Source organism: Myzus persicae, unplaced genomic scaffold (assembly GCF_001856785.1).
Source record: "Myzus persicae strain clone G006 unplaced genomic scaffold, MPER_G0061.0, whole genome shotgun sequence".
Lineage (NCBI taxonomy): Eukaryota > Metazoa > Arthropoda > Insecta > Hemiptera > Aphididae > Myzus > Myzus persicae.
The window spans coordinates 196,242-208,861 of NW_019100482.1; the positions used below are offsets into that span (position 1 = coordinate 196,242).

Sequence of the window (12,620 nt, forward strand, 5' to 3'; positions counted from 1 at the left end):
CACACACATTAAAAATGATTGTTTTTGTTTACGTGGAATTAAATCATTTGCCATACAATATTACAATATAATATGTTACACATAAGACATTATTATATTATTATTGTGGTTTTCGTGTAGATATTGATTTGCAATACTACACACATTACCTATATAGTTCGCCATGTCTGACATTGCGTCTGGCCAATTATTACGGCCAGATGTAACCATGTGCTAACTATATATATATTATAAACTATAATATACGGGTAGTAGCTCTGGTTCTTGTTTTTATAAGGTCACATATGCGTCTTATTTTTTTAATGCACAGTTTCGTTATTGATTTGGTTTGTTTGTAGGGTGTAAGTAATGGATATGCCTAGGTTTTAAATTGCAATAGATTCTAATATCGAAAATTATAATTTATTCTAATATATTTCATAATACAGATTATACATATTGTTTATAATATAGATGGACGGATTTCTCTGCGTACTGTAAATTCGTGTTAGCAAAACAATTAGGGTGCAGTGATGTATGGTTTTTAATTTTTTTCTTGTAGGAACATCAAAATCTGTTAAACTGCAATATGTATGTTTGAAAAAATTATTTCTTATCCATCATCCTTACAAATTACTATCGGTCTTTTGAAATTTTAAGTGCAATATTTTATTTGATCGATGATGAAAAATTGTAGAAGTTTATATTGTTTTAAATACATGCACTATTGTTTCAGAAATCATAATTTCAAATAATAATTATTTTAGAGGTGAACAATGAACATTTCGACTGTTCCTTAATTTTGACTAAACCTCCGTAAAATATGAACCAAACTTGTTGAAAAATTGCAAATCACAACAAAACTCAAGTACATATTTTTCAACTGCGTTTAGATATATCAATGCATAAGCGCATATACCGTATTATGATATAAATTATATTGTTTAGGCAAGTCGTAGGCGTTAAAGTCGATATATTATCGGACGTGCTAGGTTGTTTGGATAATACATTATATTATGTACAATGAAAGTATATAATATTATGTAAACGATAAAATGGTCGGTCGATATAATATATCGTTTTCGCACTTCGATTAATGATCACCTGGTACACCTATAATATGATATATTGTTATGAATATATACATACGAAATACTTTTTGACGAATGCTTTCCGCGCGTAGGTACATAAATATATATACATTAGTTTTCGAAGAAAAAGAAAAACCGAGAGCGGTATCATAAATCTCGGTAAAACACCACTCGCGGGTCTTCGACTCGTGAATATTAAACGGCTGTTCACAGGTCGCGCACTTTTAACTCAAAAAAAGCACATATATTCATTATACATTATGTTGTACAATATTTGTAATTTGTATATACCTATAACACGTCCAATTCTATTATATACGGACTCGACGTCATCATCATCATCATCGCATCGCAGTGCGGACTATATTATACGATAGATCCGTCGATTTTTCAACCGCACACATATCCTACGTACAACAATGTAACAGTACGCGTTGCACATCTCCGCGGGGCCCTCTGGTCACAAACTCGACGATTTCCATAGGATTTATTTTCGTAAATTATTTTTACTCCCAAAACGACTCTACATTATATGTTATATTAATATTAGGTATATGTGTATGATATATTTATGCCTTCAATATAACAACAAGTACACGAGCGCCCGACAAGTGTTCGTGTTATTTCTTCAAACGTTTTATTATATTAAATTATTATTATATTGTTTCGTTTTCGCCCCGAGGCATTGTCCTCACGTGCAGCTCGCCCTCGCACACATACACAGTCACACAGACACACAGCACACACATGGCACACACGATATATGAAGAGACGACGACGACGACGACGACGGAGATCCTTTCGACGCGTGAAATATCGCATGTCCTTAGCGCAGTCGGCCATTAATTATTTGCCGCCGAAAAAATGTATCTACGGTCTATACCTGTGTACCTATACTTTATTCTATACATATGTATTATATTTTATTATGGTGCACAATGAATGGGACCATACCTGTGTGGCTGTGTGTGTGTATACCGGCTGTAACGGGTTCTCGTAGCGTTGTTACTGCTGCAGCAGTGATTATATTAATTTTTTATAAAAAAATATTTTATTATTAACATGTTTTCTTTTCTTCTCCGTCCGAGCATCATTCCGATTTGACGACAATGACTAATGAGCCATTATATTATTACAAATATATTTTAATACACTCGCGCGAGTCTCCCGCGCAGGAGACGCCGCCGTTGCCGCATGTTCCGACGACGACGACGACGACGACTTTATCACAATTGTGTTTTCGAGTGGGTACTGCATATTATAACAATAATAATAATAATAATAATAATAATAGTAAAAAAAAAAATAATAATAACAATAATAATGATGTACTCGCGCCGCGTCTCGTTCAATTTGTCGTCCGTCCGTCTTCTCTTTCGGGCCGCGGGACACCTGTTTAACTAGCGTACGATTGTAATAATAATAGGTAATATATGCGCCTGTTTCGTGTGAATTAAATATTTATACTATTATCATGATTATTACCATCACAATAATAAAATATATGAAATTGATGATGTTATTATATAGGTACCAGCCTTCGTCAAAGAACCACCCCTTCCCAACCCTGAATTCTACCGGTGAGATTTATGAGTGTATATGTTACGGGCGAAGTGGAAAATTCGGACAATGTAAATTGTGAAGTATTTATACAAATAATCTGCACAATATATTATATTTTTATTGCAAATTATTAATATTACATTATTATACATAATTAATAATCATCAATATAACATAATATAATATATTAATGTTATTTTTTTACAATAAACTACTATACTATTTATACTAATTAATTAAAATTAAAATTAAATTAAATTATTTATTTAATTAAAATAAATAAATGTTTATTTAAGCACTGCACAATATAAACTGAGTGACAGTATACTACAACTAAAGTAAATAACTGTACGTACCAAAATTATATGAGATAAAATATTTATCGGTTTCGTTATTGGGATATATAGTGCATTCACAAAATGTCATAAGTGTTTAACCAAAGGATAGACGTAACATATAACTATTTATACTTTATAAGAAAAAAAATAATATTAATATATTATATATTATGTTATTTTGATGATTATTTAATTATGTATAATAATGTAATATTAATAATTTGCAATAAAAACATAATGTATTTATGCAGATTATTTGTATAAATACTTCACAATGCCCGGTCACTGTATACATTGTCCGAATTTTCCACTTTGCCCGTAACATATATAATATATTAATATAACTTACACTACATTTAAAGCACAGTTAACGATTTGCGTCTCATCCAGGGCTTAGGTCAGGCCGTTGACCAAGTGGAAAATTAGCAAATGCCCACTGGGCAGCTTCTGATGTTTAGGTTTTGGGGCCGGTACAATGGTAGGCTCCTACATAATGATATTATGGAGGGTCTCATACAAGTTATCGATTATGTATATTCTCTGCTAACAAATTACTTATATTGTCACAAGCATTCACGGAATTATAACAAATCGCATTATTAATTTAAATGTTGATTTAATTATGTAGGTACGGTACATAGGTACATAAGAAAATTCAAAATTGTGTTTAAAAACTTGTGTCGAATAGGTATCCACTTTTAATTACTTTACAACCTAATTAGTATAATATTTTTTAATTATTTTTTAGTTTTAATAACTTTACGCATTTTCAAATGTCAAAAGTTTGGTTCTGAAGTATTCATTAAAATATGTTATTAATATGCCAATATCGTACATACTAGGTAGATACTATTTAAAATTACATAATATAATATGAAAGATGCGAACTTAAAGACCAACTGCGTGGGGTATCTACCAATAAACATCACTGTGTGTACGAGAATCAGCGTAATTAAAAGGTCAATGCTACATATTATTAATAACAATTAATATTAATATTATGTTCTTAAAATGAGACTCGTGAAAGAATTATTGCGATTGATGCAGCGATCCCTAAAATTCGTATACATTATTTTCGTTGCCACTATCTAAATTCTAAATTTTCCCACCGGTCCGGGACTTGTCCGGTTCGCCCGCCGCTGCGTCACTTATAGCATCTCGGAAGTCACGAGTGCATTTTTTTTTTGTACGTGCATGTCATTAGAATGCACTTCGACGGTAAGAATTATTGTAATTAGGTAATGTTAAACATAATTATTATAAACGCATAAAAGTATCGATGCGCGTGCGTGTCATGTCGACGGATACGGTTTTAATGTTCGGTAAAATTTTCAGACGAACATTCCGACGTACCAGTCGGCGTGCCCGAGTCGAGCAACTGGTGTGGTTATTCGACGTCGTCGTATTCGCCAAGTGCCGCGCCGCTCGGAGGAGCTGCATACGCCGCTTATCCCGATGCCGCCGGACCTGCCGCGGCCATGGCCATGGACGCTCCTTCAGCCAGTGAGTATAAAATTACATACTGAATGATATACGATAGTAATGTTATAAAATATATATACTTAGGGCGATTTCTTGTGCCCAGTGGCCATTGCTCACCCCCATTTTCACGTTTAAATTCTGAATTTATTCATACTCTGTTTTTTCCATGAAATCAAGGCCAGTATATTTAGAATAATTATATAAACAGACGCGATTTGTTTTAAATTTTTAACCGAAATTCGAACGTCTATAATATTTTTTGGAGTTATCCTACTTCATGTATAGGTATATACTTATAAGTTATAAGGTCAAATAATATATTTATTAATTTTACCTATATACTTCCAAGTGATTGGTATTTTCTGTTCTCGGGGTGCTTTTATGCAGTTATTCGACCTCAAAAATATCGATAGTCCCTTATTTAGTTCATATGAGCATATAGCATTTCTACATGTTCCATCATGCAACACATAATCATAGAGTTTCTCTAATGTATATTCACAGAACCTTTCATTTTATTTTTAAGTAGTTTTTTGTAAGTTCGTGTTTTTTTTAATGAAATTGAAAATTATAACTTTAAAAAAAATCGATTTTTAAAGAGAAAGAAAATGATGAAAGTACAACTTGGCTTAACAACGGATTATTAGTTGCTGAAATGCATAGCTAAATTAATTTTGTTACAACTGAATAAAAAGTTTAGTGTAGCCAACATGTGTGAGTAATAAATTAATGACAAATTACCACTTTTAAAAATTCTATGATTGTGTGTTATACGGTAGACGGTGGTGCATGTAGAAATTTCTGTTTACACTGATGAAATCTCCCTGTAAAAAAAGTTCTCAGAACATACAAATATAATATACTACTTAGGTATCCTCGTAAATCGGTGTTTACATGCACTTAAACAACTTATAATAATATAAAACCATGTCGCAGTCACAAGATATAATATCAGCTAATTTTTGATTTCGCTTTTCATAAAATTAACCTGACTTGATCAATTTACACTTAGCTAGTTAGTATACAAAACTGTATAATTCGTGATCTCGAATATGCGTTAAAAATCGAATTATTGATTTGAATCGAATATACTCAAATAATCTAGGCACGGGAGAGTAGAAGAGGAAATTTTGATGGATTCTACTGGAAGAATATCGAAGAATATCCAGAAATTCGCTCGCTTAAATAGGTGTGAAAAAATCGGGATATTTGCCCTACACCATTGACTTGGTACAGTATCCCTGTGCGGGACAGTGTCGGTATAATTTTACTCCGGTTTGGATCAATGAATTTCTAGAATGTTATCGAAAATATATTGTTTCCAGTGGTGTTACATAATATACGACTTTTTTTTTTACTCGGAAAAATTATAAAAAATAGTACTACGGGACCGTTTATAACGTATACGAACAAATGAGATAGGCAAATATGCGCTATATATATAATACACAATTCGCGTATTCGTATGAGATACCTAAACATAATATATAATTATAACGATAAACAATGTACAAAATATGAACGGGCGCATCGATTACTGTGAATTAGCGTTCAAGCAGATCATATTTATTATTATTATTATTATTATATACTTGAGAAAGATCAGCGTCGTGTGTGTTCGTCACGCGATGGTTACGCGTGCATCCGCACCTATACTCATTAGCTACATTAGGTACCTATATATTCATATAATATATACACGAGTACATAATGTACACCGTCAGAAGCTCTCAAATTGCAAAAATCCTCAGAGTTCACCCCAAAACCCGGGTCATTCGTTCGAATCAAATGATATAATATTGGGTTAGGTGTATAGGGATTATAGGTTTCTACATTGTAATGTAGACTGTTGGTTGAAATCTATACGCGAAATTCGTGGCGACACATCGCGATCGACCAACTATTTTAGTGTAAAATTACAACATGATACATTATACACATCTACAAACACATAAATTATTATACCAACCAACTTTGAAAGGTTGACATCTAACGTTCTATGTGAGTGTTTTTTTAAAAAAAAAATGTTAATGCTTAAATTGTAAAAAAACACATATGAGCTTCGTGAAATATCAGCTATTCAAATATCTATGTCCCTATAGATTTTCTGACAAATTCAGTAATTTTTTTCAATGCAAAATGAATTCATGGGTATTGGTGTATTTAAAATTATAATAACTTTACAATATATGTGTAGGCAAACTTATTACTTCGTTGCGAAATTTCATTGATGTGATGTGTAATCATAGATTTATGCATCGGCGTTAGTAGATTAATATGTACACGTAATTATAAGTATAAATCATCACGAATTCGCGTAGGAAAAATTAAAATATTGACTTCAATGTTATACCTAAATATACTTGATATAATTTTTGTGTTTGCTATGTCACCATCTCGCCAATAGAGATTTCCTCCAAAATTGTTACTAGTGAAGAATGAAGTTCAGTATATTAGTGGCAAGTGCCATAACTCATGAGTCATAATTATTTTGGTTAAACATCCACGGAAATTTGAATGTGATTTCGGTACTTTTAATTCTCCCCCCCCCCCCATAATGTAATTCTCATCATCTGCTTTTTGAACAGCCTCTTTACACTACATAATACATATAGGTACCAAAATCCATAGAAATACTTCAAGTTGTACATACATCGCTTAAACAATTGCCTTGTCTCAAACTGATCGTTTTTCTGAACGAGTAATTACACAGGAAGATTAATATATTATAATAAAACCACCAGGTATTTACGGACTGATTTCCAATCGAGTATGTCTGTTTTCGAATAGAATAATACAATAAATAACACCTATATATTATACATTCTCCTCCCACCCAGAGTTTAGCGAATTTTTATCTAAATAATTATTTTAATAAACGTGTACCTCGAATAATTGAAAAGAAAATGCTTTCGAATAATCTCCTACTCTGCTCCCACCACACACACACACACACACACACACACACACACACACACAGCCAGTATTGGTACTTTTGCAGCAGTGAAATGGATTCGAATGGATCGTAATAACAATGTAGGCATATTTATTTCACTGTTAAGAAATAATTGGGCGTAGGTCTACAATTGGTACGGTTTCGACACTCAGACGTGCCCGACGCGTGACTTGTCGTGTCAAATGTTTATTATTTGTTCTATCCATCATGGTAGGCCCTTGGCCTCGAGTTATTGGGTAGTATAGAAACGTATAATATTAAATGCGTGTTTTTTAGATTGTCGTCGACAAAATACGATGATGTTATATTGTTCATATAGACGAGAAGTATAATCGTCGGTATTAACGTAATTAAGTCACTTGTGAATAACAATCAGTCTCGGTCCTAAAGTTGAAGACGTTTACGGTAATTGTGTTATAATTTAAAAACCAGCATATCATAATAATTATAACATCGTTGTCTTTATTACTTTTTTATATTGCTCTGCAGTTGTAATACACTCAAAAATCAAATAATCAATTTTTTGTTATCAAACACAAAGCCCTGATAATCGCCAATTACAAGTATTATATAAGAGATGTAGGGCATACGTAATGCATATATTAGCCGCAATATATAATATATATATAGTAAACGAACGAGTAAATGAAAAGAGATAATATGATAAATTAAAAAAGTAAATTAATGAATGGATTATATTGAAATTGGGCTTATATATAGGCTTGGAAACTACCAAACCAGTTTGCATCAAGTTTTACACACGTATTCTTTGAGACTCGGAGAGTATTCTTTGATTCACTTTCAACCTTTAAAGATTGGTATAAAATGGCTTACAGATGAAAATCGAATAATTTTTTTGTTTCAACGTGTAGATTTGCCATAGGTTATAGAAATAAAATTCGAAAAAAAAAATGCTATAGACTAACCGACCCGCCATGCGTTGCTATGGGAGTTTTTTTTAAATAAAATAATATTTAATGGTTTGCCATTTGAGTGTACTACAAAATGCAACATGTCTTCATATTTGTAGCTCATAGCCTAGAAAAATACTCGACTGATTTTGATTCACAGACGCATTGCCCATTTCGGGGTCAAATCATAGTTCACAAAACGAGGTACTTCGATGACGATTTGCTCGTGAGTTGAGCTATACCGTAAAACAGAGATACAACAATACATGGCGCCGTATTTGATGTTTGTTGAATTTTTCCCTGGTGAAGTCAGTGGTATAGTAGATAACCGTGGTTATACAGCCTGTATAATATTTTGTATATTATAATATTTTACGTTAAAAATCACATAACCGCGACCGTCGGATTCCTACCGCCTACGCGATCGGTATAATATAATGAAATTTCCACGTGTGGTTAGGTTATAATCGAGACCGAAGGGTGTCATTAATATATTTTACGTCGTCTTCATAATAATACGTCATTACAGTATGAACCTTCTATTTCATGACCGTGTGTGTCTGCACACAAACCGCCCCGTAAATCGTAATGGGATTGTCGTCGTCACCGTCGGAATCTGCGACCCCGGGTGTACCTAATAGATATACTTAGGTCCCTGTAAGTAGAAAAAATAAACGTAACCGGTGACGGAACTAAAACTCGCCGAGAGACCTTGTTACGTTATACCTAACTCTTTAAATTTCGTTATATAGCACACAGGTAATATACAATACACGAGCACGTTAACGCCACATCATAACATTATACGTCCGTCCCAAAGGAGTGGGTTATGTACCTACACGTATGTACGTCATTACGGGCAATAAATGTTGTGGTCCCGTCTCGTGTGTTAGCCATATAGGTATAGCTGTAATGTTTAGTACATAAAAGGTATTGCTATATGTACTAAAGGCATGAGCGAACGGATCTTACTTATTACATAAAATAATATCATGTACCTATACCTACTTTCCAACAAGATATAATACCTACCTATGTCTTTAGATCAGTTATTTATATAAATACCAGATGTATATTACCAGTAACCGTTGAGCCGATGTCCTTCGACAATCCATCACCTGTGTAATCGGTTGTATGACCTGCACGATCCGATGTTCGTCATATTCGTTTATGTAGGTCCTAGGTAGGTATACGCATTCACCCGTTACCGGTATCCAGACTCGAGGGTAGTATAGATACCGGCGAGGCTGCTTCTCAGAAGAATAGTACGACGGGGGGAGGCGCATAAGCGTCATTTCGACCCCTAACCTCGAGGCTGGATACAATATATTATTAACACGGTTGACTATAATTGATTTTTTTATACACCTTATATGTACATATTTTATTAATGTTCTAAAAATGAAAAAATCAACAAGATACCCATGAAAGAAATTTGTACATCCTCGTATCTCGGGTTACTCTTAAATTGTTAAAAAAAAAATGAAAGTGCTTGAATTTTGAGCAAAATAAGAGTGCTCAATTTATAACCCAGTACACTTATTACACTTGACACTCTGTGTCAGTTTTCTTTGTCCTTTGATGAATAGCCGTTTTTTAAATACTACCGAATGTATAATTTGTTTTCGAAATCTCTACTGAAATTATTTTTAAATGTCTTTTTTATACATTCGATCTTTTTTCAAAGCTCCATGGCCCTGGCATTCTCAAGCTCTTTTTTAAGCTCCATACATGTAAACCTGAAATCGCAAGGTTAGGTAACACATCTATACGCGGTTACCTATTAAACGTGAAGCCTAGCACCCATAAATTCGGTCGATTTTTAAAAATTAAGTCTTTTTTGGATAAATTATATTATGTCCAATAAATGGTTAGGGCCCCAAAATATCAATAAGACATTTATATTTTACACTGAATTTTCCTTCTCCTTCCAACTTTTTTCATTTAATACTTAATCCGTGGTTGTTATTTTGCCTAAAAAACCTTGCAAGATGAACGAATTGTAACTATTTGTTCTATTTAAGCTATTGCAGAACTTTCTGATCGGCATAATATATACATACAGTTGACACTAGTTCTTTGCGCTTGCCTTCCTATTACTCAACTGGATCAATTATTTTAAACATTTCTGATAAATAAATATTTGTTGTATTCGCCAATTAGTAATAAAATACATTTTTTCTTATTCGTCTGTGCTGCAGTGTACGGAAGCGGCCATCCGGAAGTACAGCAAAACAACCAGATGGCAGACTTTTGCGGCACGCACCAACAACACCAACACCACCACCATCACCAACAACAACATCAACAACAACAGCAACATGAGCACCACCAACAACACCAACAGGAGCTCTTAAAACCGGCACTCCATAACCAAGATTTGGAAACAGGCGTCGGCGTCGGTGGCGGCTATTACCCGTCGTCTTGGCCGACCGCGGAACATCACCATCACCATCATCCGTCGTCGTACCACCATCACCATCACCATGCGGCCGCGGTCGCGTACCAGTACAACGCAGCAGTGGTACCACCGCCACCGCCACCGCCTCCGACACACCACCCGGTGCAGATGACCGCCGAACCGCCACCTGTGCCGCCGCCCACCACGATGGTGCTGTACCCGCATCTGTACTCGACAGTGAACCAGAACCAGATACACCTGCACCTGCACGCGCCGTCATCCGCAGCCGAACATCAATTGCAGCAATTGCACATCAACAACAACAACAACAACAGCATCAAGGACCCGTCCGCGGCCGAACACCATCAGTACGTCGTGGACGACGTGGCCGCGTTGGCCGCGGTCGCGGCTGCCGGTAATCCGGCCTCGCAGTTGACCATCAGCGCGGCCGGCAGCGGAAGAGGGAACGCGCGCGGCATCGAAATCGGGCTGTTACCACCACCCCCCGCCGTATCACTAGAAGAACACCATCAGGCGGGCGACATCATATCCATTGGAGGCCGGTACAGCGACCGGCAGCAACAGCAGCAACAGCACACCGACCTGGCAGTCTGGAGGCCCTACTGATCGGCTGCGTCGCCACTTATTAATTATTATTATGCTTATTATTTGATTACTACCGCAGAGGACTACCACGTGACGGCAACAAGGGTCGCCACTTAAACCGTATAAAGCGCTACGCTCAACCAGAGACGCTATAAATCTGTAGCGACGTACGTCCTATTATGAATTATTAGTATATCATATGTTGTTGACAGTGTCTTTTCATACAGGTTTACAGTGGTGGTGCTAAAACTATTATTATTATTATCATTATTATTATTATTAAATTTTTATTTTTGTCATTTATATAATACCTACAACTGTCAATGGTGTGTTGGTGAGACAGTGGGAGGCCCACGATGAGCAGCATTTTATTTTGTAAACGCTATTTGTAATGTGACTATTTTGAAGACGCCTTTTGACCCTGAGTGAGATTATTTAAGATAAATAATAAACATTTCTATAATAGACACTAGGTATCTATAAAATTATTAAATTGCTCAAAATTTGTTTTATTGTGATTTACAGTAATTTTTCTTATTTACATTTTAAATTTAGCTATTTTAATTATATTCGCAATATTAATCATGACAATATTCAAATCATAAAATATTATAATGCAACAGATGATTTCAAAATTATTAAAATAACAGCAAATTCCACAAATTGTCTCTTGGCCTGTAGTTGTCGTATCGATTCGACAAGAATAAAAAATATAGTGTCATCGGGGAAAGTGATTTAACTACTTACTTAGAGTTGTAACTATTTTAAACTAATACTGACCGTAGGTCTGTAGGATAAGCATTAAAAACTGTCATAATGATCCCAGACTTATTATAGGTTAACTTATTCTAATACTTACATCATTATCTTTAAATCTTTGTTTTAACATCTTCCTCATTTTTTCGTCTATTATACACAATATACTGTATAGAGATTCAATTTTTGTTTATCTGCGCCAAAAAGTCAAAATAAAACGATTGTGAATCATAATATTTAACTAAGATTAATTCCAAACGAGCTATAATGGAAAAACCTTTCGGAACGTTTTCCACTGCAGCAGAGCGTTATACATAAGTACATCCCTTCAGCGATTTAGCAATGTATAATATTAGAATTATAATTGTTATTATAATAGAACGGTTCAAGAACGATTACAAACCAATGCGCCACTAGCTGATTATAATATTACTACCGCATTAGCTATTATTTGATCTAACGCTGAAACTGTTTCGAATTCCATCGTTCGCCTTTTTCGTTCGTCCATTGGCGCTCGTCAAACTACTATTCCTCGAC

At 34.6% G+C, this 12,620-nt stretch overlaps 1 protein-coding gene across 2 annotated transcripts in view; it reads left to right on the forward strand.

The window, feature by feature from the left end:
* LOC111027267 (protein lozenge-like) overlaps positions 1-12,378 on the forward strand; it is a 49,244-nt gene extending 36,866 nt beyond the window's left edge. For both annotated transcript variants that reach the window (XM_022305570.1, XM_022305580.1), the window contains exons 4-5: positions 4,307-4,474; positions 10,522-12,378. In XM_022305570.1, the coding sequence (XP_022161262.1) occupies positions 4,307-4,474; positions 10,522-11,348 (995 nt within the window). In that variant the 3' untranslated portion in view covers positions 11,349-12,378. The remainder of the gene's footprint in view (positions 1-4,306; positions 4,475-10,521) is intronic.
* The last annotated feature ends 242 nt before the right edge of the window (positions 12,379-12,620 follow it).